Source organism: Bemisia tabaci, chromosome 7 (genome assembly GCF_918797505.1).
Source record: "Bemisia tabaci chromosome 7, PGI_BMITA_v3".
Classification (NCBI taxonomy): Eukaryota; Metazoa; Arthropoda; class Insecta; order Hemiptera; family Aleyrodidae; genus Bemisia; species Bemisia tabaci.
Genome location: NC_092799.1, coordinates 8,623,982 through 8,648,844, shown reverse-complemented (window position 1 = coordinate 8,648,844; position 24,863 = coordinate 8,623,982). Strand labels below are relative to the sequence as shown.

Sequence of the window (24,863 nt, the reverse complement as noted above, 5' to 3'; positions counted from 1 at the left end):
GGACTATATGCTATTATTTCTACTACAGTGTATTGTTGGTTGCATCTGCAAATGCATCAGGCTAAATTAGGACCTGTCGCCGTTAAATGCTGATGTGTACGGATGGATTATGATAATTCAGAGAATGATAAGATTTCGTGACAGATCTGACGCTTCCGAACAATAATTTATGCATGACAGTAATTAATTTCTGCCGTTTTCAATCCGTTCAGTAAGCCGTAAACGTGTCATCAGACTTTCCCACTAAGTATTGATTTTTCAAGCTTTTACTTCTATCCGAAAAAGTTTCCTGATGTTTTTCTAACCTAAAACGTAAACAATTTTTCATTACTGCCGGGGATTCGCATTTTGGCTGACAACATGGTTTGTATTTCATTATTATGGCTATAATCTTCATTTTCAAACCTTCAGATTCTGCAGAATACTCCTAAGTAACATCCCGCAATTTTTCCAGGATTTATTTACCTATGAATGCTATCAAATCCAACCAGGACTCCCTCCGTTGGTCGGAGAAAAGTTGTTTCTGATATTGACCCATACGTATACTGTCAAACTAAACTTTTGTGGATTGTTTGGGAACAGAATTACCAGTTGCTGAAGGACCTTGCTGAAGCACATTGATCCATGCCAACAAAGAAGTAGAGATTCTGCGCTTTTGAATGCCTTATATTTTAACTTACCAGATCCTTTGCTTCACTCTACAAGTTAGGCAGGAAATTTTACTTTGACCCCAGAATTAGTGGAAGTCAGGAAACTCAGCTGTGAGTTACCTCTGATGAACAGCAACGAGACCAGCAATATCAGAGACTGAGTGATGCCTGTGTCTGAGAGGAAGATTTTTTTACGAATGATGACATAAACAATTAAAATGTGCGAAGTTTTGATGATTACTTTTGCCTTGTAGAAAATATTCTGCACCTCTGCTGGTACCCACAATGTAGGAACTTGATTCACCGTTGAATAAATTTTTTCATTTTTTTTTCAGATTCCAGAAGCTGTTGTCAACAAAACTGAACAACTTACTGAAGAAGAAATACTCAGGTAAGTTCAGCATCATGGTGAGTTTTTAGAAAAATTAAATTGAAGAGTTTCTAGCCATGAATCCCTATCATTTGAAGTTGAAGATATATTCTGTGAAATGCGCAAAGATACAGAAATAGACTAGTGACAAAATATCAGCAGGATTTGAGGATCAAACAAGACACTAATGGAGTCGGCCTATGCGAAAACGTTTGATGTCCATTTTTGTGGCTTTTTACTTTTTGGGCTCCATGTCATCTTCGAAAGTAAGCATATTTGTACAAAGACATGTATGACCTGTCTCTGGGTTTTCGCTCCCTTTTCGGGGTCCGAACTTCAAAATTATGGGAAAACGTCCGATGTCCATTCATTTGTTTCCATAAGTTCTCGTTACTTTCTGGGCATAGTCATCACTGGATAAAGCAGCTGGTTTGGTATGGGCGAGCAAGGAAAATAGCGATTGCCAGGATGCCACGAAGTTTCCGTACCTGGCGCCCGTCTGGCAAGAATCATAAATAATTTCTGTTTGAGTGATGGATTGATGAGGTTTGACAAATGTAAAAAGATGCTTTTCCAGAATATCTGCAGGTAGATAGATACCAGTGGTGTTCAGGGATTTCAAAGAATTTTAAGCACTCTCTGAATAAAAATGTCCAACTTTATACTTAATGACACATGTCTGGTTTTACCAATGATTTTTGTTTCTGTTTTTTCAGGGAAGAACATAGGAAGCTTCATGAAGCACATAGGAATCATGAATTCATGCATATGGAGATGACATTTATTTTTATACTTTTAGTAATAGTAGCGCAAATTGGAATAGTAGAATGGAAAAGAAGACATTATAGATCATATCAGGTCAGTTGGGTAATTTCCTTGAAGTTTCGATTTTAATTTAAAAGATAATACATTCCAACATCTTTAACAGCAGAGATACTACACAGCTCTTTTCATGCAATATGTCATTCAATGACCAGATGAAGCATCTAGGATCAAAAGCTTCAATCTCCATTCTGCTCTCTAAAAATTTGGCAATCGTTTTAATTTATTGTTAAGATAGCCTTTCAGCCTCTGTCTGTGAGCTTTCTCAAAAAATGTCCAAATATTAGAGAGAATGTTTAGTCTTTATTTTACACAAGAAACGGGCTACTCCTTTTAAAAAATTAAAACACCTGCCAAATTTTCTGACAGCAGGATGGAGATGCAGCTTTTAATCGTGGGTACTTCAAATTATGAGTGGTTTTATTCATAATTTCAGGATGCCTCCTCAAAAATGATGAGATATACATGATTGTCTACAGGAAAAGGAACTTGGCCCATAAAAACTCAAAATTGAGTTATTGACTCCAGTGCATGGAGTACAAACATTCTGAGGCAAATATGCCCAAAAATATTTACCTAAACCTGAATTATGATGGTTTGCAGTTTGTAAAACATAGTTTTAAGAGAATACTGTCAAAAATTCTAATCTGCTGTGTTCAGGATACAGAATTGCTGCAATCTTTAATTTGGACACTAAAGGTGACTGCTCACAATATAAATTTTTGACAGTCAGATTACTGATCCAGCATTAAACTTCATCAGTACGTATATTCAAAAATTTGATTCAAAGAATAGCTGGATGTAAAGTGTTATTTAAGCCATTATTCCAATGAACCACTTTAAAAAAATAACAAACATCTTTCTCGCTGTGAAAAAAAGCTTTGTATAAAATTGTGGATGTCTCGGTTCATCCTAAGTAATAAAACAGTGAATATCTCACAAACAGAAAATATATCAGTCAGTGTGTCAAGTAGAAAATTTTCTTATAATTATTGAATTTTTTAAATAAGCATAAAATAATGAGATCGAATCAAATACCAAATTTTATTGTCATTATAAATGATAATGGCATTACCATTTATGAATCTGGGTCAATGACATTATTTTCAATAATATTTTCTCAGATAATTTCTTTTACGGTGGTCATATCAATGATGCACGTTGGAACCACCTTCACAAGTTTTATTTGTCATTGATTGATGCGATTATTTATACCCGTAAACTTCACTCTTCCCATCTTTTTCAGCTCATCACCCTAGCTGGCATGTGGATCATTCCAGTTTGCCTTTCGCTAAATAGTCATTATTGGCGATTTATTTTTTTCTGGTTAGTGTTTTCCTGTACAACAGCATTTATCGTCAGAAAAGCGATAGAAAAACCTCTGGCAAAAACAACACCAAGGTATGATATCAATTTTTTTGGTCATTTTTATCATTTCCAGTGAAGAATGAAAAGTTTTTATCTCAACTGCTGTATTCCTTGGGATTGATTTCAGTAATTTTCGATGTGAAAATCGTGTTTTTTGTGAAATTCTGGTTAAGAAATGTATGTATTAGAATGCTTAAAATTGTACCTCGTCTAGTGGTCCATTCATTCCGCAGTTAGGGTGTCTACAAATCCAGAATTGCTGGAAAGTCTGGAAATAGTACCAAAGTGCAAAACCACGTATCTTTATCGTGGTGTTTCATAATTTCTGCTCTTGTTTTATTTTTTCAAAAAGGACCAAGCCAACATTATGGCCCAAATTCATGCATAATTTTCTGCTAACAGGGAGAAAAAAAATCTTGGAAGTTTTCAAGAAATTTTGATGAGCAGCTTTTCAAAGAAAAATGAAAGTATGACAGGAAGTCTGCATTGCCCCAAACAAAGTTGCATGGTTTTGCATTTTGGCCATGAATGTTTTACTTTGTTATATCTACAAGGTTTGAAGTAAGAACACTAATGAGGTGATGTCTCCTTCGCTGACTCTCTTTGTAAACTGTACTATAATGTTCCTTCAAAAGCTGAGACATGCATGTAAAATAGTGATCTTTTTATCAATGAACTCAACGTTTTCTTTGCTTTCAGGCTTGTTTACAAATGGTTCTACTTACTTTATAAAATTAGTTATGGACTGGGAATTATCGGCTATGCAGTGATCATGGCCGTACTGTTCCGAATAAATTTTATGTTTGGTAGTCTACCACATGTTTGGATGGACTGTGGTGTGCTCATCATCTTTTATGGACTGTATTATGGTGTACTGGGTCAAGACTGCGCAGAAATATGTAGTGATAAAATGGCTTCACATATTGGGGTGAGTATTAAAAAATACAATGTAGTGGTCAATGTCCTCTCGATAAGTATGTAAAAACTTTGAGACTCCCATCTTTTTATCGGATATGTAAATTCTTTTTCTCAAAAGAGGACTTTTGGATGAAAAAGACTTTTCCTTGTTTCATCAAGAACTTATGTTTATAATAAAATGAACCATTCCTTTTCTAGTGTGTATTGAATATGACAAAGAAAAACCAAAGAAGACTTTTAGAAATTATCATTTTTGCTTTCAGACATTACTTTTGCGGAGAAAATGTTGTTGAATGAACTGGACGATAAAATAACCATGAAATAAACCAAAAAACGAAAGTGACTTCAGAAATTGTATCAGAAATATTTAAATCTACATTGATTTGAATTTTAAATCAATGTCTCAAAATACATGTCCAAATTTTGTAATGTTCGAAACGCTTTAATTTTCAGTGTAGATCTCTGAGGTTTCCTTTTTATCATGAAGCATTAAGAGGAAGAAGGGGATCCTTCTTGCGTCGATTTAAGAATTGTTTAAAAATGTTTTATTCCAAATAATTTACCCTGTATGACACTATAAATTGTCATAATGTAATGTTTGTAAAAAAAAAACTAAAAATTAGTACCAGTGGTTTCATTGTGGTTTTTGTTTTCTTTGAGGTGTTCAATTTTCATTTTATTTGTTACCTACATGCATCAACTGCGTTTCACAGATGTCTACCCATGCAATTTGAGCATTGGATTTTTATCAGTACGAAATCAAACTGAAATTATGCATGGACATGTATTCCAAACTGACATCGAATTCATCATGAATTCTTGCTCACAGTTGCCACTTTGACTTTCAAGCCGATAATCAATGAGAATGTGATTGACTATGTTTCTGTTCTAGTATTATTCCCCACAAGGCATTTCAACAAGGAACCTAGAGAAAGGAGTCTGCGCAGTTTGTGGGAACCAATTATTAACATCAGAATTTGAAGATGGTGTTCTAGAAAACACTTACAGACTTACGTGCAATCATGAGTATCCTTTTTTATACATCAAAGCATTTTATGCATCATCTTTACTTGACATCTATAAATCTATAGTTGAAGTGCAAAATAACGTATCTGTGTTTGCTATGGTGTTGCTTTCCTGTCATACTTTATTCTCTATTTGAAAAACTAGTCAACATACTTTCTTGAAAACTGCCCTGATTTTTTCTCTCTATTTACAGAATATTCTGTATAAGTTTCAAACCATAAAGTCAGCTAGTTTCTCTTCAAAAGAATAAAATAAGAGCGGACATTTTCAAAATACGTGATGGAGATACACGGTTTTGCACTTTGATCATCGAAATGGTTATATGAGTGATTGACATCTATTAATGTAAACTAAGAGGATTTTAGAAAATACAGCTAAAAATCTTATTTCATTTTGAAAGAGTTGGATTTAAAGTTCTTGTAAGATCAAATTATTAAATTTTAGGCCCTTACTTTATGCACAGAAGTTTTAATTATTATTATTCGACCAATTAGATGGCCTTTAAAGTTTAGTCAAGGAGCACTTAAGGTGATTCGATGGACGCCATATTTTGTGTCAGAACGGCATGCGATGTATCACATCAAATGGTTCCATTTTTTCAGATACTGGTCATTTTTCTCCAATTTTGAGATCGCAATTCTGTTGTCAGGAGACTAAAGCACTCATTTACCAATTTTAACAAAGAAATTCAACGTAATAAAGGCGTGGTTTTTTCTGAGAGAAAACCACGCCTTTATTACGTTGAATTTCTTTGTTAAAATTGGTAAGTGAGTGCTTTAGTCTCCTGACAACAGAATTGCGATCTCAAAATTGGAGAAACTTGACGAGTAGCTGAAAAAATGGAACCAATTGATGCGATATATCGCATGCCGTTCTGATACAAAATATGGCGTCCATCGAATCACCTTAATTGCCTTTTCCTTTTTTTTACAATTTCCCAATTATAAGGAAAAGGGTGGACAGAGAAGAAAACGGTTCACACAGTGGGGTTTTCTTAAATCAACTCTTAGGCGAAATATCTACAACCGTTTGTAAAACTGATTACATTGAAATGAGAAGATGTAAGTGGCGTCATTTGTAATTTTGACATTTAACCAATGCCAATTATAAACATACCTCGCTTAGGAGTTATTTTCCAAACTTTCCATTGTATGATTCGTTTTACCGATGAAATTTTCAAAAGATAACAGGTTGCCTAGTGCTTTAATTTTTATTTTTTCAGGAGCCATTCTTTGAAAATTGACCTCAAGTGTGTATCAATTTGTCTGCTGACATTTTCAGTTATTTCATGTTCCTTAGCTACAATCTCAGATTCCATGAATTTTGCATCCGTGGATGGTGTATAGTTGGCAAGAAGCAAATTTGTCCTTATTGCAAGGAAAAAGTGGATCTCAAAAGAATGTTCCAGAATCCGTATCCTTTTCATTCTTTTTTACAATTCTATGACGTAAGGTTGGGTAATGCGGACTTCAGATTGCAACATTGTAAGTCTCTGTTTGTGTTTCATTTTTTGAAAGGGAAATAAACCAACAGTTTCTTTTGCAATTTTCTGTGAATTGATTTCAGTTATTCCTTAAAATCACACAAAATTGCGAAGTAAAATCTCCTCTAGCTTTCCTTGAAAAAACTAGGAATGATCAGAGATTTTTTAATGTTGCCATTGAGATAAGCATTTTTTTTGTATCTACAAATCAATAATTTTTTTAAATAAAAAATCAATAGACAATTCGACCAGTCTATCAATAGACTAAAAGAGTTTAAGACGAAGAGAAAGTCAGGGAATTTACAGCGACCTGGAAAAGTCAGGGTATTAATTTCAAATAGTCTGTGGGCTCAGGAACTTCAGTTGCCTTCAGTGCCATTGGAGAGAGTACAAATAGCATCAGAGTGCCTTTTGCTTTGTTTTAAATCTCCGGAAGTGGAAATGTTGTCAACTAGCAAAAGTCAGTGTAATTAAAAGAAAAAATCTAATTTGAGGTTTTGATCGAAGGTCAGGTAAAATCAAAAAAGTCAGGGCATTGGAAAATGAAGAAATCATGGAAACCTTGGAATTAGTGCATGGGTGCATTGCTCAGGTGCTAAATAATAATTTTAAAAACTGAAACCTGACTCATCTGCTGTGATTTTTTTGCTACACCTAGACGAAGAATGGTGCTTTTTAAATCCTAATAAACTCAATCCTCAGTTTCTTTTGATGAAAGAAATCAGAAAGTAACAACACACACCAAGCACAGCTGTCTCTCTAGAGAACTAATAAAAATGGTTAAAGGTTGCAAGCAAGAGCGAAGTTGGACCAACATGATGCAGTTAACTTAAGGAGGAAGACCCCATCATGTTTTTGAGAGATACTCTGCTATCGCCTGTTATCCTAGACCTTTATTATGCAATGCCAAGACTATGAGAATGGTATGTTGAGTGTGTGCGGGCTTGTCTTTCTTTTTCAATTATTTAGTTTGAAACCGTATCATCAATAAGTTTTAAATAGATAGTTTAACCCCCAAAAAATAACTTGATTCCAGTTGTGTCTATCAATAATTTTCCTTAATAATGTCATTCAGTTGGGAGAAACCCCACGTTCTATACGGGAAATTGCTTGATTGGATTCGATGGTTGTTGGCGTGGCAGCCTGTAATAATTTTTGTCTTTCAAGCTATAAACTACGTTCTAGGCTTGGAATAGGTTTTTCTGTTTCGGTAATGCTGCAAAAAAAACCATAGGCACAGGTCATAATCTGCATGTTTGATAAGTGAGTCTACAATATTGTGTTTAAATATTTCTGTACGTTTGATGAGAACCTTCTGTTAATTGGCTTGCTCTGATGTGCCCCAACAGTCTAATCTCTTAATTGCAATTTAAAGCATCCAGACTGTGGTTGTAACTTTTCATTTAATTTTCTTGCATAATTTTAGCAGAGCCTTCAAATTTTTAGAATTGCAATTTTCTTCCGAAAGAATCCTAGGTTTTCTGACTTCTTGGGAAGACAGGGAGAGTCAAGGATTAAACGGTGACCATGAAAAGTCAAGAAAATGTAAAATTTCAGTCAGGAAAAAGTAAAAGGAGTAAAGAAAAAGTGAAAGAATGTCAGAATATCAGAAAAAGAAAAAACATCCAAAATTTCTTTCCTAGAAATTAAGAAAGTGCTTTCTCTTTATGAAAGAGAGTACTTACCCTGTTTTTATATATGTAAAAATACGCACTAATTCACGAGAAAAAATTCGAATGATGCAATAATAACTATTTATTAAGAATCGTAATCCAAAACAATCGTTAGTGAAGTGTAAAAACTACTTTATATCCTCTCTGATAGATCATAAAAGTGGAATTCCAATTGTCATCTCATAGATTTTCTTTCTAAGCTCACATCAAGGGCTTTGAAAAGCGTATGAATAACTACAACTTTTCTATTTGTCAAAGTTCTTTATTCTTGAACCTATTTTCTTTTGGTAGATGGACTTTTAGAGGGATAACTTTATTTGCATAATTTATGAATGAGATCTCAGGCTGTGGTCTATGTTGGACTCATAATACTGCGTAAAAATCAATACAAATAAAGAGGAATGACAGCAAATTTGTAATGTCACTCTGGCCATGTTTCGACTCCAGAAGCTCTACCTGACTCTGAAAAATGAGTTTCGCTGTTATGTCAATTTCCCACCGCATTCAGTCAACAGCAAATTACAGCTCTGATCTCAACCACTGACTACCTAAATTTTGATTAAACTAACTAAATTTGTTTTGTCTTTCTTATTTTCTGTTGATGTTTTGTTTATCTGTTCTTAAATTAGACAGCATTGACTGGGAGAATTTTTATATTTGAGTAACATTCAATAAACATTGTACTAGTATATTAGCAGGGGTTCAAATTGTTCTCAACGGCACGGTTGCAACCATTGCTTGCCTTAAAAATTGTGGAAGCTGAGGAAGTATTTTCTTTCTTTTTTTTTGTTGAATGGTGGCTTTTATATTCCCATGCAATCATATCATTTTGGCGCATATCTACTTCTGAATTACAATTCCAAGAGCTGAGATCCACCCATGTAATCTAACGTTTTTTGGAAACCGTGTGCTCAAAAAATGTAACAACATTTCAATAACCACTTTGTGTTGACCCTTTTGCAAAAACAGACTGCGTCGCAAAATTGTACCAAACCTATGATTAGATTGTCGTGAACATCTTCCTGCAAAAAGCTATTGTCTTGCAACAAATTTTGAAGGCCTCCTTGAAAAATGCAGAAGACAGGAACAATTTGAACCTCTGCATAACAAGAAGTGAATTATGGCTTGATCTCAATGTTTATCCAAATGAGCAGTTCGATGCGCTCCTTAAAATTTTTGTTGATTTTTTATGATTCTGGTTTTTTTTACTCTGGTGCCCTTACCTTTGATTTTATTACATTTTTAGTGTATTTTCCGAAGGAAAAATACACTATTTTTAAAAGACTTGTCAGTGCGTTATTAGGATCTGCCTAAAAATCCACCCTGATGCATTCCTTGTAGACATTTTTTCGTGCTATTTTAAATTAACTGCCTGGCTTTTGCCAGATTCCATTTTCTGAGCGGCATGCAATTACTCACTTTTCACTATGGGTAATCCTATTATCTGTATTGTAGAGATACCTCAGAACTTGTTTCATCATCGAAGACCCTCTCTGAGAAAAAGATGGTATCTTTTGTTAAGTGTTGTCCTTTATGTACCAAGTAAGAGATTATGTACCTTTAGACGTCCAAAATTAAACGCTGAGTATGCGATCTACGTTCTGCAGGATCAGTGGAGAAATTTTTAGGAAGTAAAGAATTTATCAACTGAAATGGTGCTGAAAAATAGTCGAAAAAACTTACAGGTTCTAACAAACAACCCATTGCATGGAGTATAAGGAACTTTAAGATAAGAAAAAACTGAGTACTCTGAAAAATTGTTTTTCCATTATTTTGTAAACGTTTTTGTGCAATAAATACTCACCGGTAACCAAAAATTACAATTTTTGAATCATCCACATCTTGGCAATGTCCACTTGATTTCAAAATTGGATGTATTTGTGCTTTAAGGAAGCATGTCCATAGGGCCTACGTGCAACATAGTTTCTTTTTAGCCTAAATATATCAAATTTTCTATTGCCAACCTGGTCTTTGTTGTCTTGAATAATTGGGTCTAGAAACGCACTAAGTTTGAACCAAGAAAAAGAGGTTTGAGGTTTTATTCCTTCATGAGACCCATCGTTGGAGACTAATTTTAACTACTATTTCATGTTAAAATGATGCCTTTTTGACTTGCAATTTTTACAACAAATTACCAGAAAATTTACGACCAGTTAATGTTCGAACTACTCCCAAGTCATTATTTTCAAAAATGTAATTTGGTCAGTCTCTGTCATACACTCTCCACTTATCTTATCAAAAATTCCGTGACTGACCTTCACAATTTTTTACCTAATGCTTTGCTGCACACTTCTCTTAAACTTCCTAAAATTGATGTTGCATGGCAGACGCCTACCCATCCTTTCGAGTGTTCAGTACCTTCGGGATGGATCTCTGATATTCCTGCAACTCAACCCACCAAAAACAATCATGACTTGTATCACTATATCGATGGCCAAAGTACGAAGCTACGTATCTCCAATGTGATGTTTCAAAATTGTCGCTCTCATTTCATTTTTTTGAAGAAAAACAAACAAACTTTGTAGCTTGCAATGTACACAGAATATTCTGGTAGTTAACAGTGAAGAAAAATCAAGGAAGTTTTCAAGAAATTACATTGACTAGTTTTTCGAGGAAAAAAAAAGTATGGCAGGAAATCTGCTACGTCGTAAATGGAGGTACGTCGTTCCAAATTTTGGCCATCGATATGATCCCCTTTTGGCTTTAAATTTCTTCCTCACAGAATTATCATTTATTGAAACCTGATTGCAATATGTATGTACTTTGCATGAAAATTAGTCTTCATATCTTTTGAGCGTTAGACTGCTTAAAAAATAAATAATGTTAAAAGATTCATGGTATAAGTGTGAAATTGTCCCTTGCGGCAGCTACTGAGCACCAGAGGGGCAAAAATGTCAATGACTCATACCAACTTTCTCTGTTACGCAACGGTGTGTTTGCGAAACAAAAAAATGTGACTCATTCCGAGGTTAAAATATTTAGTTAACTAGTTCACTTGATTATAAGAAATGACTGTGCAGTTTCCATCCAAAGTTCGATTTTTGCAAATTGTTCATAAAAAAATCGATAAAATGTTCAATAAAACATTCCCACCAGTTTCAGAGTAAAATACAAATTGTGAGTGAATGTTTCACAGATTTCAAGTTTCAAATTGTTCTTTTGTCCGCGATTGGGCTGGGCGACAATGTACCAAACTGCTGGGAAAACATGTCATTTACACACCTTTGTATACCAATCTATGTATCACTGTATTTTTCAAAAACAATCAATTTTCCTTCCAGATCATGATAAACAAATGCTAAAATTCTCAGCTCATTAAGTTCAATAATCAATTGAGAAAATGATTTCTTCGTCTACCAGCTGTTTTCAGCCTTTCTTGGAGCTTGCCTTATTTTTTATTCATGTTTTCTTTAAGTTCGAAGGGCATAAAATTATTTCACTTTATCTTCTTGGGAGCACAGAACAAATATATGGTGAGCACGACTAATAAAGAAATATGCCGTATCTTGCCCGTGAAGAACAAGAATGTTCTACGCAACTTTGACTTCATGAATTGTCTTTTTTTGCAATAAAGTAAATTTGTAAGAAGTTTCTGGCAAGCACAAGAAAATTCAATGCAAAATTAAGTGAATCTATCCTTGTATTTTGTTGTTTTTAAAAATAAAAAAATAAAAACTAAAAAAATTGAAAAACATCTTTTTATTGTTCTTTGCCAACTGTCATTCCCTTCAGTTAGAAAATGTGAAATTTTTTAGAAGACAATTCCCATTGACTGAATTATGTACAACAGTTCTAAATCTGAAGACACATACAGTGGACTCTCGATAATTCGAACCTCGATAATTCGAAAACCTCGTTAATTCGAAGGAAAGTCTATTTCCCTTGAAAATCTCTCGATAGTTCGAAGAAAATCAATGTATTTTTCTCCCCTCGTTAATTCGAAATTTTTAAAGTGGCGTGGCCCTCTATAATTCGAAATTGCGACGAAAATTCTCTCTGTAATTCAAAATTTGGGAAGTAAGTATGGCCCTCCCTCTTTAATTCGAAATAAGACGGTACATTCCCTCTACAATTCGAAGTCAACTGTTTATGTACCTGGGTGTCTGAAAGAGGGTGTCTGAAGAGGGTACCTGGGTGTCTTGACCTTTGACCTAAAGACCTTTTGGCGTAAATCCGTCCATTTGCCCCTCTATAATTCGAATTCAGATGGCGCCTTCCCTCTATAATTCGAACCTCTCTAATTCGAAATTTTTCTACATGGAATCTCTTTAATTCGAACTCTCTTTATTTCGAAACCTCGCTAATTCGAAGAAAAAGCCGATTCCCTTCAATTTCGAATTATCGAGAGTCCACTGTAGATTACTTCAACATTAAAACTAACATTTTACACAAAATGCTGAAAAACCAGCTCAATGTACAGCTAAAAAGATATCAATACAATCAAATAACAACAATTAATCTTATTAAACGTAAGGTGTTAAAAAAAATTAATATTTTGCCCTGTTAATTTGACTACACTGCGAATTGGATTTCCTTATCTATAGTCAACTTGGGAAACCAGTATTTCTATTTTAACCGATCTTACTTTCATTCATATGCTTCGATCAACAGCATAAGTAAGGAATGTAAAAATTTAGTTCCCTCTTTTTTTTCTACTTGTGACCGTCTGCCGGAAGAGGAATCTCAAAATCAAGAAAACCTAGCTTGGCAATGAAAAAATGAGGTTCACAAGAGCAGATAAAGGTATAAAAATAGGAAGCTGTCTCACAGACGCAATTTTTTTAACCTAGCACTAATTTTAGGATTTAAATCAAATATAAAATAATTCCCAAGGATTTGAGCACAATTCATTATTGAAGTGAGGATGAGAAGTGCTCCAAGAAAGAAAATTGCACGTACATAAAAAATCAGGGCAGTAGCAACTACATCAGTGGGACATTGAGGTAGACTCGACAAATAGCGACAGCTATTCCCTGAAAATTTCAATCCATACTTTCATGTTTCCGTTAGCAAAGGGTCAAAAAGTAGAATCTAATGCTGTGCCCTGAAGAGTACAATTCTACTAGGTATTACAATAGAATCATATAAAATTAAAAAAATATTTATTTCAATACACTCAAATTCTCATATTGATAATTGTTTTTAAATTTATTTCTACTAAAATCTCCCAGTTTTCAGAGACAAATTTAAAGTAAAAATAAAGGTTGAGGGCCGTTCAGGTATTGCGTAAGCTGCTTAAGGGGGGAAGGAAGAGGAAGTCGACTCCAGGATTACATAAAAGCATCTCTTTGAAAAAAAAGGAGCAAAAACAAATAACATTTTTCGATAAAAATACTTTTTCCGGCAATTTTTTGGGTTTCCTGCGAAATCTTTTAGAAAAATTTAGAAAGGGGGAGGGTGGATCAGGCCAGGCTTAAGTAATTAAAAAAGAGGATTGAGAGGTTTTCTTACAGGTGGCTTACGAGAGAGAGAGAGGGTTCAAAAAGTCCACCAAAATGACAAAGGTAATACTTGAACGCCCTCTTGTTGATTCCAGGTCTTGAAATAAACCTTAATTCTATGGAGGCTAGCGCAAAAATACCTTTCCAGTAAATATTATGTATGGCCTCATAGCTGCGATGACACAAAAATGTGGGTGTAGAACTGAAAACTAGTGGTGAAATATAAGATACATGCACGCATCATAAAGATGTTGTAATGCTGAAAACAGAAGTGCTTACAGTCAAACCTTCAATATGTAGTAATAAGTAGATAACTAAATGCAAAAATTCGGAGGAAATATGGTGGGATGCTGAGAATTCGAAATTCACAGGCACACATAGCAAGAAAATTCTGCATCAAACAGGATGGGTTGCTTGAACGTGTCATAAAATCATGTCTTCATACTTGATGCTGCCACATTTAGGCAAAAATTTAAGATCTGAGGAGACACCATATTTTTTCTGGCTACTATAGAGAGATATTTCACAATATTAGATATCAAGCAATTTTTTCCATTCGTTTACGTTCAACAATGTGCCTTGATAAGTTTGACTATTTGTTCTAAATTTCTAAACTCCAATCGTAAGGAATTTTTAGGAAGCAATGCTGAAATTTAAGTATTAATAAAAAGTACAATTAGGAACATGAAAGTTCTTTCTACCTCAAAGAGTAGAGTATTGTTCACATGAATTGCGTATGGAGAAAAGATCTCTAAGTGTCTTATCTTAGGATAAGTAAATTCACTGGCTCAATATATCACAAAAAACATGTGCACTACATTCAAACATTTTGCATGGATGATATAAAGAAACAGATCACAAACTTTCATTAACTTTCCATCCCCCCCAAAAAAAAGAAAAAATGATAAAAAAATTGAAAGAAATAAAAAAATAAAAATTACTAAAAATCAACTAAATACACTAAACTCCTCTGTTTCGAAGTCCTTTCACTTTGTAGATCCGAACCAACCAATGCTCTGTTGTGTAGGCCTCCTCTAAAACGTCTAGTTCAAAGTCTTTGTTGCCTATTTCTGCACTGCGCACACGGTCATAACCAGGAGGTTTGCCTAGAAAACAATTAAAATGGATTAGATGGCGTTTTCAATTTTTTTAAAGAGAAAATCATGATGGAAGCAACCATGGGGAATGGGGCTGAATCTTAAGTAAATTCAAATTAATGGCTCAAAAGTAAAAAAAAAACTATCTAGACACAGCTGAAAAATGGCATTAATGACAGATATTGCTCAAAAAAGGACCGCAATGCTCCAAAAGTTCAATTGCTCGTTTAGTCAATAATGGTGGCTCAGGTGCAATAACATAAACCTTTAAATGGTTTATGAGCGGTAGAAGAGATTCCCATTTTTTGGAAGATTCCCTGATTTTCTCCTGAAATTTTTCATTCCTGGATTAGTCCCGGTTTTCCTGGTCCTAGACACCATGCCTCAGATGAATAAATAAAATGATTGAGAAAGAAAAAAAGGAAGAGATAGAAACAGAAAAGCAAGAATGATAGAAGAAGCCTGTAAGTAACACTTCAAAGTTCAGTATAATTGATTATGATAATAGTACTCCGCTCACCTTCCTCCGTATAGACACCGCCGAATCTATAATAGCACATTTTGTACATGAGACAATTGAGCATATTCTGAGATCCATCTTTGTCTACTTTAAACTCTCCAGTTGGTGAATAGTAGTCCCATTCTTTTATGTGTCGTCCTCGATCTGTCGAGCCTCCAATTCGAACCATCCACAAGAATTTGTTGATATCTGAAATAGAAAGTATTTTAACCATTTATCCACCATAAAACTAAAAAAATAGACTTTTATGATGTCAGTGAAGAGTTGGGACTTATCTACATGGAGTTTTTTGGAAAGCAGCTCATCTATTTAGTAGACGAATTCAGCTAAAATGTTGTCGATAAAGGCTGGGGCAAAAGTAGGGGCTTGGCAACAGTATAAAAAATGGGTATGTAAACCGTTTTTGCGGATTGGACATAACTTTTTTTTATTTTTAAAATTGGTGCATGAACCATGCACATGGCTATTATACAGGTCATACACGACATACAGATGACACATCAACAGTGAAAGTACCAGACCACGTATCCTGGTTTGCGACGCTGTACTTCCTGTTATACTTTATTTTCTAATTGGAAAACTATTCAAAGATTACACAATCATAGAACCTGTCTGCTAATAATTGGTGGAAATAAGCTTCAAAATTTGACGGAGATATCTGTCTTAGTTATTGTGTCGATACATTTTCTTGCTTCCTGCACAAAGGAATAAATCTCCGTTATGCTGTTTCAGTATTTCTCCCCCATTAATTTGTTTAAACGAGAACTCTCACATGACTTTTCTGCAAATTTCTGATGATTTTTTTTTTACCCTTGTGAGAAAAGACTCTAAAATTTTCAGACTGATCTGTGGGACGGTTCTCCCGTGAAAAAATAAAATGTTTGTAAAAATACTGAAACAGCACAGACAATTTGTGCTCTTTCTTACGTTTGGAAGAAAATTATTTGTGGTATCAGCAGAAAAATACATGTAAAAAGTCATCATTGAGAACTAAACCAGAGCTATCTCTCCCCACAAAAAGCACTGATGTTGGAAATTTGGAGCAGAAAGTTGCTTGTTTTTTTTTTTTATTACAGTGAGGGAGAGAGAGAGAGCTTACCATCAGATGAGTAGCCAACGACTCCACCGAAAATGACCAAGACGTAATCAACATCCAACTCTCTCATTATTTCATAGGCGTCTTCCTCAGATGATGCCATGGCCTGCCCGACTCTTGATATATGAGTATTGTTCCAAGTATTGTTGTCCACTAATATCGTTCGATTCGCCATCGCTGATATTTGATAGCCATAATCCCACCACGACATAATTCTTGAATTCTAGAATAAGTAAATTATTACCACATGATTTTTTTGTTGACTGATTTTAAACATGACAGCACAACTATAAAATAACATTTCTTGAATTCTGTATCCGTACGTAGATCCAAAAATGAAACGATCCGATGATATCCGAAACTGATTTTACCAGCTGATTTTACGGGACTGAAAAATGCTGAGTAGGTTTGATGCAGGAATTTTTTTGATACATATCATGCCTGCGAATTTTTCCAAAACAGACAGAAATTCGTTTGCAGGTTATTTGCCCACACTTTCAGTGCATCAATCTGCCGAGTAAATTAGGAGCAAAACAGGGGTTCTTCAATATTTTGATGCCAGTGTGCTGACTTCACCGGGCGAAAGACATGAAAGAGTCTAAAAATGTTACCCTACTAAAAAATTATTAATATGAGGCTATTGGTAACAAAGTTGATAGTATGAAATTAAAAAAAAAAAAAAAAAAAAAAAAAAAAAAAAACCCCTTTGATAAATTCATTCTTCACTTTCAATATGCATTCATGAAATGAAGGCTGTTTAGATTGCCTTGAAAATGGCTATTGTTTATTTAGGTTATGGCTTCAGCTTCATAAAAAACTTTTGATCATTCTTAAGCACCTTATGATTTGACTTCAAAATGAAGAAGAAAATTGGATTTCTTAGGGGACATTTTCCTTACCATGCATGTACCTCCATTTTTTTCAGCAGAGCTTTTATAATACTATTATTTTTTACAAATGGGAGGAAAAAAAAATGTATTAACTGAAGCAAAATAGAACTTACGGGAGGAGTGTTTTGCCGGAGCCAGAAGTAAGCTTCCCTGAAATCATCGAAGATAATTAAGGACCTATCATGTGTATGAGCTGAAAGAACAATACTCGGGGCACTGTAAGCTTCTGATGTGACCCAAGTGCAGTGGTACGTGTACGACATTAACAAAAACGTAATGACTGCAACAAAAACAATGGCGATTTCGCTTCTCATGACCATGTTATCTTGCTTCTTGTGCGGTTTCTTCTCCACTTTCTTTGGGTTGAAATCGATCTCTTTCATGTAAAGGTTGAGCAGTGACGAAACAGCAATGCCGGAGAGTATACACATGATTGGGGCCAGAACCAACATCAAACGTACCATCACCCCTGAAAATTGAACAATAAGTATACTCGCACATGGATCTCATAATTATAAAATAAGTGAATTTATCAGAGAGTGGAGAGATAAATAGATTTGAAAATATGACACCAATTTTTTTTATTCGTGACCACCCACGAGAAAAAGAACTTTAGTTGGGGACAAAGGCAAATGATTCAGAGAAGGATTTTTGACAGAATGGGCCAAAAAATTGAAATTTGAGAAAAGCTGTCTTAGGAACCGAGCTTTAATATCATAATCAAAATTGAATCGAAAAATCAATTGCAAGTGGCTTGATTTTCCCACAAATTTTTAATTTTAAATTCCTTTCTAGTTCATTTGAGCTTGCACTACTCCGACGGTAGCGCATTCTGAATCTGCAATATTCTTCAATTTTTAGGAATAAAAATGTATTAATCTATTTGTAATCCAATGAAAAAGAGTTGAAAGGCTCTAAAATATTTCCTGATTTTCGATCAGTGTGCACTTCAAACTTTTTTGCTCAACAACCTGCGAATGATTATGTTCCGCGAGCTAGTCGTAGGGTCCCACAAGAATGCTGAGGGAACATTTTTTCAGCACCCCTGTTTTTTCACCATGTCTCCGATATACTCGGCAATGAGAGGTATTTCAAATATTACCGCAAAATAAATGCTGGTGACTCCATACAGGATGATGAAAATGTTGGAGTCCGTTAATTTTGAGAAGCAAAAGTAGAGTCCCGCAGGGAAGAGGAAAACGAGGACTTGAAGATCAAAATAAAAACTTGACCATGCAGTCGGTTGATGCTCAGAGACGGATGCAATGATTGGAATATGGTTTTTAGCATAGGATGGATCCAGCAGAGTGTAGAACCTTCCAGTCCAAGGAGCAATTTTCCCTGAAACATAACAGAGATAGGTTAAGAGATTTGGACCCAATCATTCGAAGCTAGCATTTACAAGATATTAAGGGTAGACTTTTTTCGATGCATAAATTCAATTACAAGCATTAGGAGGGCAAATGCATTTGTTTAATGAATCGGAACTCTTCTTAATAAGCCACTAGATAGGGTGCAGATTAAACTTTCACCAACAATTCCCAATAGAAATTTCCCGCCAAACTTGCTGAAAATTTCAATAAACTCCAAAATAAAATCATAGGTCTTCAACTACCACTTGCAGTTCCCACTAGAATCAATTTATTCAAACTTGCCAGTTGTGAAAAAAACAAAACTAATGTAAATGAACTTGACCATGTGAAATATTCTTTTTTTTGTTTGACCAACAATCAGTGCTTTTTCAAACTTTCACTCAAACTGAATATTACCTGTAATTGTTAGTAGACCTCCAACTATAATAGCTACAGCAGCAGCAGAGGTAACGATAGTTTTGAACAGATAATCAAAGTCTTCGCTTGATAATTTGCTCCTCATGTAATCGACCGCAGCATGAATTTGGCACAGACCAAAGACTCCCAAAGCCTGCAAAAACAAAACAGATTTCAACTCAAAAGAAGATAAGGGGTCAAGAAGTTAACATTATACGTTAATAGCAACATCATTCAGAACTGTCTGTTTTGCATTTGACAGGAAATCTATGAATAGATTAAGCCAAAAATTAGAGACTGTGCCACAAAACTGACGACTATGAGGAGGAAACGCCGGATCAAGAGAAATGGCGCGTGTTTAAAATTTCTGGTACATACATCTAATAATATAAACTGAGAGAACTGAAAAAAATGAAGAATGGTTATAGTTAAGTTTAGTGTACTCAAAAGGAAAGTTTAGTCTATAAAAAGACTTGAAGCTGGAGGCTTAAATACTAACCAACATGTGTTCTGAACTTTGGACAGGCTGGAATCCAACAAAAGGAATTTGCATTGAGAGGATGGTGCCCACGCAGTAGAGGGTGCTGTAGGCAATGTAGATACGGTGTGAAAATCTTCCAGTGATCATTAGAATTAAGACATGCATAGGGATCAAGTTGATGAGAAAAACGTAACCTCCCCAAGAAGAAACCTGTTCAACAAATAAACAAAAAAGAAACGATAAGTGTGAAAAAGTTTGCAGGTCTGTATTCATTTTCTATTTTCTTTATTTTTTAATTTTTTCGTCTTCTTTTATTGACAAAAACTACTACAAATATTAAGTTCTGTATTGGTGGAATGAAAATAATCTATGGTGCTCATGACCTACTATAATTCCCTATTCATAATATTCTGTCAATATTCGGTAATTCACTCACACCTTTGATCAAAATCTCACACCTTTGATCAAAATCACAATGAAATAAAAAATTCAGCCAAAAAAAGTAAATTTTAAAAATTCAGGACGATAAATAAATCTGTAAGGCATCCCGCAACATTGAACAGTTCACTAATTTATAATAATATGTATTTTGACTTGATCAGAATGTAAACTGAATTATTAAAAGAACCACACTTTTTCAAAAGCAGTCAGACTCTGAAGCAATAAAGTATTCTCATTTATTGGTAACATTTTTTAAACAATTTGAATTTTAAAATAAATGTATATGATGTAAAATAATCTTCATCTCACCATGTAGAAGTAAGCTAAAGCTGATAAAGTTGCCCACAAAATCGTTCCAGTTTTGACAGCTTTGATCCATGTATAATAAGTAAGTAACATGCAGAAGATAGCAATGGCTGAAAAGGAAGTAACCTTCAATAAATACGAAATACATAACTTACTCTGAAATTTGACCCCCTTTTAACGATTAAAGGATCAGTGAATTGAAACAAATTTAAAAGAGCTTAGAGAGAGAGAAATAAAATTAAATGAGTCAGTTGCATCAAATATTTGAAGCATGATTTGGAGAAGAAACTGAGTGAACTCAGTTTACAGTTACTTTTCTGGTTTTTTTCTTAAATGACAACTGGAAAAAGGGGCTACAATGGAAAATAATATACCTATAATGATCATTATTAAAAGTTTCAAGGACATTAGAAGTTCATAATTTTTTCAACTTCTGCAAGTTTCCCATTGTATCCTTTACGTACTTTTAAGATAAAAGAGGTGACTTGATAAAGGTAATTTGACCTCATCCCTGAAATACCCTGATTACTGTATGACATACCTTCATTATCGTAAGAGCCAGCCACAGATCTAGAAATATATCCTGGGACTATGGAAATGAAGGCAGCAGCAACTAAACCTGCGGATGTATTCTGAGAAAAAAAGGGACAAGTTTTAATCAAGGTTAATACAGCTGTATAGAATAAAAATTTAGCTTCCAGTCGATTTGATAAAGATAAAAGTTAAAAAATGCATTGACTCTGGAGTCATTCAAGCAATAAGTAGAATTATTTTTCTAGGGACGACTTGTCAAATTTTTAACAGACCTTACAATTCAAATGAAAAGAGAAAAATTGCTTCAGTAGTCACCAAAAAGCTATTTTTGATACGGAGACTTCTGTTCCATTTTATCTGGAAAGTAATGGTATTGATGCGTGTGTAAAGGATTGTGTCACCATGTTCAATAGGGTGTCCCAAATTTGAACCATCCAAAAAATGTTCTCAAATTTCAATTTGAGACACCCTAATGTTCAAGGGCAGAGACCTCAGCATCGAGAAAAACCACAAATTTAGACTTCAGTTTGAAAAATTGCAAGTGTTCTACACACACACCATGGTCCAAAAAACGTCCAGAAATTTTGGAAAATATGAATTATTCAATTACTAAAATTGAAATTCCGCAATAAAAGTCATTCCTCTATTCACTGCTCAAAGTGTAACCCAGAGGTTTCAGCATTTAATCAAATTGAGGCTTGGTTTCATTATATGGACAGCTATGATATTTTTCAGATTTCCAGTTTTAAGATTTTTCATATTTCCAGTCTTTTTCATAGAATTCCCATATAACTTCCAGCTTTAAAGACCTGTAGACACCCCAGAAAAAAAATGAAGAGGAAAGAATAGGATTACCGTGACTTCCTTTGTCAGCATATAAGTGATTAAAGTTGTAAAACTTGAGAAAAGCGGGGCTAAGAAAACGCAGACATTTCTGATGTCAATGGTAATATTGAGGAACCACATAATATGGTAGAGAATGGCAGACGTGACCATGAGCCCGGGGTAGATAGTACCTGTCAAATAAAAAACAAGCAAATGAGGAGAAGAAATTAGCAAGCATATTTATTTTGGGGCGATCCCAATTTTTGGCCGATTGTAATTGGAGCATACACATTTCAATTTGCCTCAGCTGGTTGCTATCAGCCCGTGTGGATTTGCATGCACCAAGATTAATTTAGGCCAGTCACAATGTGTCCAGGTTGATTAGAACCAGCCCATGCAATTGTGTAAATTTAAATCAGCTTTAGGACAAATGCGTTGATTTGTAGAAGTAACATACTTTTAAAGAAAATTAATTAAATTTTAGTCATGCCTAATTCGGTTAGCTACTCTGGCTGTCTAATCTTTAGAAAAGTCACAGAGCTATTGACTCAGATTAATTGGTGTAGTTTTTTCTTTGAGGGAAAAGAAGCTGAAATCATACCTCCGATAATTCTGCCAAGAGGATACCAGGCAGTATCATCAAACCAATTTAGAAATTTGTAGTATCCCTCTTCAGCAAGGTAAACTGTTGTTCTATAGTTGAAATATGGATCAAATTCATGAATGACGCTTTCGAAGCGAAGGACAGAAAATAGACGAGTTGCGAAGGCTGGAAAGAGGAAAGAACCAAATCAGAAAAGAAAAAGCCATTGAATTTATTTAGACTTTAAGTGCCATCAACAGGTTTGCAAGCAATAACTGTTGGCAACCAAGAATTTTTTTAACATTTTTTGATGGCACCTACTTACTACTTGATGCTTGATACAGGTGATATTAGATTATCCATGGATAAATTTCAAAATCATGAATCTGAATTGCAACGGCTCTAAACTTCTGCGCAAAGTTAATTCTTTACTTAAAAGAGAAAAATTAATATTGTGCCTTGAGATTTTCACAACATGACTACAGAATTAGATGGGGGAGAAACAAAGAGTTTCAATTTGGATTTTGATTTGTTTCAATCTGAAACTAAGTAAGAATGTGAGAAAATTCCTATTTACAATTGACCGAGCAGTTTTAGGGTGCAAGTCATTATTCTGGTATTTCTGATGAATTGATATTAGTATTTTCACAATTTTATCATTACTCTAGGAAAAATCATTTTTGAAAGGTAGAGTTAAATTTTGTTCAATTTCTGTTTTTTAACCATGTGTGATAAATTAAGCTTTCAAATTTTCTGTAGAGCCATGCACACTATACATATAACTGTACATGATCTTAGGGTTTATCGGTATTTGAGGAGATAATAATTGGAATCCTCTTTTCTGAACTCTAGGTTTCCATTATTGATAAATGCACAAACAATGAAAAGTGATAAACTTGTCTGAATGAAGTTTTGGACACTTTGGGCCAAAAAAATTTGACAAGTATAAACTAGTTCAAAACATACGTACACAGAATTGCTGCTATTGTGAGAATACCAAATTTTAGAAGAGTCTCTTGCTTTTCTACAGACATTCGATATCCTCTCCATTTTATTTCGACACCCATTTTGACACTTCAATCTGTAATAATAAAGACATACACAATGTAGCATTGCAGGAAAAAATGTTTGGATGAAACGAGAGAAAAATAAAAAGCTGACTCCTATTTATTTCAATTCTCAAAATTGAGCATTCCCATTTTCATTTGCAACCAAACAGACCCTGCCAGTCCTGTGGTTGAGAACTATCTGAAACGATACAATGAGTAATTATGTAGTGACAATGATAGTGACAAAATAGAAGAAGGCTCACTTGATGTGACAATCGAGGTAAGTACAGCTACTGAAAAGCTTGGGAAATACTTGAATGGGCAGCTGTTGATTCCTTCAATTAGAAAGACATGCTTAGAATAATATCACTAATTTGTTGAACAGTTTGCCGGTACAAAAGTAAAGGAAAGAGATGGTAAAAGGTGTCGTCAGCTATGTTGACTCTTATTTACATTCCGCCTGCAATCGATTGCGATGCAATTGTCCAATTAAGTCCGAGGATTGACTGTGGCCTGATCCTGGGCATAGTCATTCCTCAATCTCTTTTAGACCATCGAGATCGCTTGCAAGCAGAATGTGAGCAAGTGCCAACTTGGTTGACAGCACCTCTGATGACAGTCCAATAACCATGATTAGCAGAGATGCGAGTTAAGACATCAAAACTGAATTTTACAAATATCTGGGCATTTTAATTACTCCCGAGTTTATCGTCAAAATTTTCAAAAAAATTCATTGGACAAAATTTTGTAAAAAGCGTCTCAGATTTTGAGCGTGGGCTGCGTCTGCATACCCAGGCAGTGAGCTGATGCTACACATTTTGGAAACAGAGTGCTTGGAGATTCATTTACATCTACGATTTGAAATAAGAATATTGAATTTCAAATGAACTACTTTTCCATGAAATGACTGAGAGGTGATTTTCGAACTAAATTTCAATGATGAGTTGGAAGCGACCGTCCCTGATAACAGGGTGTTTCAAGCAAATATAATATGAAACTGAAGAAAAATTTGAGCTTACAATTCGTATGAAATTAGAATCTTCAACACACTTATGATTGTAAAATTGCTGAAAACACACTTATAAGGATTTTATTATGATAGAAACTGATCTAATTTCACTAATATTATGCCGGTAGTTGATTACACGTCCATGTCCATCCAAAACAAAACAAGCACATTGCCACCAAAGAGGTTGCCGGATGGCTCAAATTGTTGCTAACTTGATTTTGCATTGGTTGTATCTAAAAATTAAAATTAAAATCTGCAACTTGGCAACTATCAGTCCATTTCTGATTCCTACCTCCGAGTTCCTTTTACGGTTGGAACGAACTAGAACCTAGATCCCGCCAATTTCAAAAATAAAAGTTGAAACAAAAAAGAAATTCCGAGATCATGATCACAGTTATCTTACCTATTTTTTCAGACTTATTAGAACAAGTACTTCACTTTCGCAATTAAATGTGTTCTGAGAAAATATTCCAGTTTATCTCTCCTTCTACGTAAATTTTCCATCATTAAAT

At 34.5% G+C, this 24,863-nt stretch overlaps 2 protein-coding genes across 2 annotated transcripts; one reads left to right on the top strand and one right to left on the bottom strand.

The window, feature by feature from the left end:
- The first annotated feature begins 88 nt into the window (after positions 1–88).
- LOC109032683 (E3 ubiquitin ligase Rnf121) lies at positions 89–9,594 on the top strand. Its single transcript, XM_019044937.2, has 8 exons — positions 89–363; positions 986–1,041; positions 1,737–1,878; positions 3,089–3,243; positions 3,910–4,138; positions 5,021–5,154; positions 6,466–6,567; positions 7,713–9,594. Exons 1-8 carry the CDS (start codon positions 361–363, stop codon positions 7,831–7,833), a joined length of 942 nt encoding a protein of 313 aa, XP_018900482.1. The 5' UTR covers positions 89–360; the 3' UTR covers positions 7,834–9,594.
- Positions 9,595–11,994: 2,400 nt separating this feature from the next.
- Positions 11,995–24,521, bottom strand: Stt3A (catalytic subunit 3A of the oligosaccharyltransferase complex). Its single transcript, XM_072302205.1, has 13 exons — positions 24,362–24,521; positions 23,264–23,374; positions 22,312–22,479; positions 21,741–21,901; positions 20,893–20,983; positions 20,355–20,461; positions 19,623–19,814; positions 19,124–19,277; positions 18,457–18,695; positions 17,468–17,824; positions 16,468–16,687; positions 15,369–15,557; positions 11,995–14,857 (listed from the first exon to the last, which is right to left on the bottom strand). The coding sequence occupies exons 2-13, from the start codon at positions 23,358–23,360 to the stop codon at positions 14,712–14,714; spliced, it is 2,121 nt and encodes a 706-aa protein (XP_072158306.1). The 5' UTR covers positions 23,361–23,374; positions 24,362–24,521; the 3' UTR covers positions 11,995–14,711.
- Between the last annotated feature and the right edge of the window lie 342 nt (positions 24,522–24,863).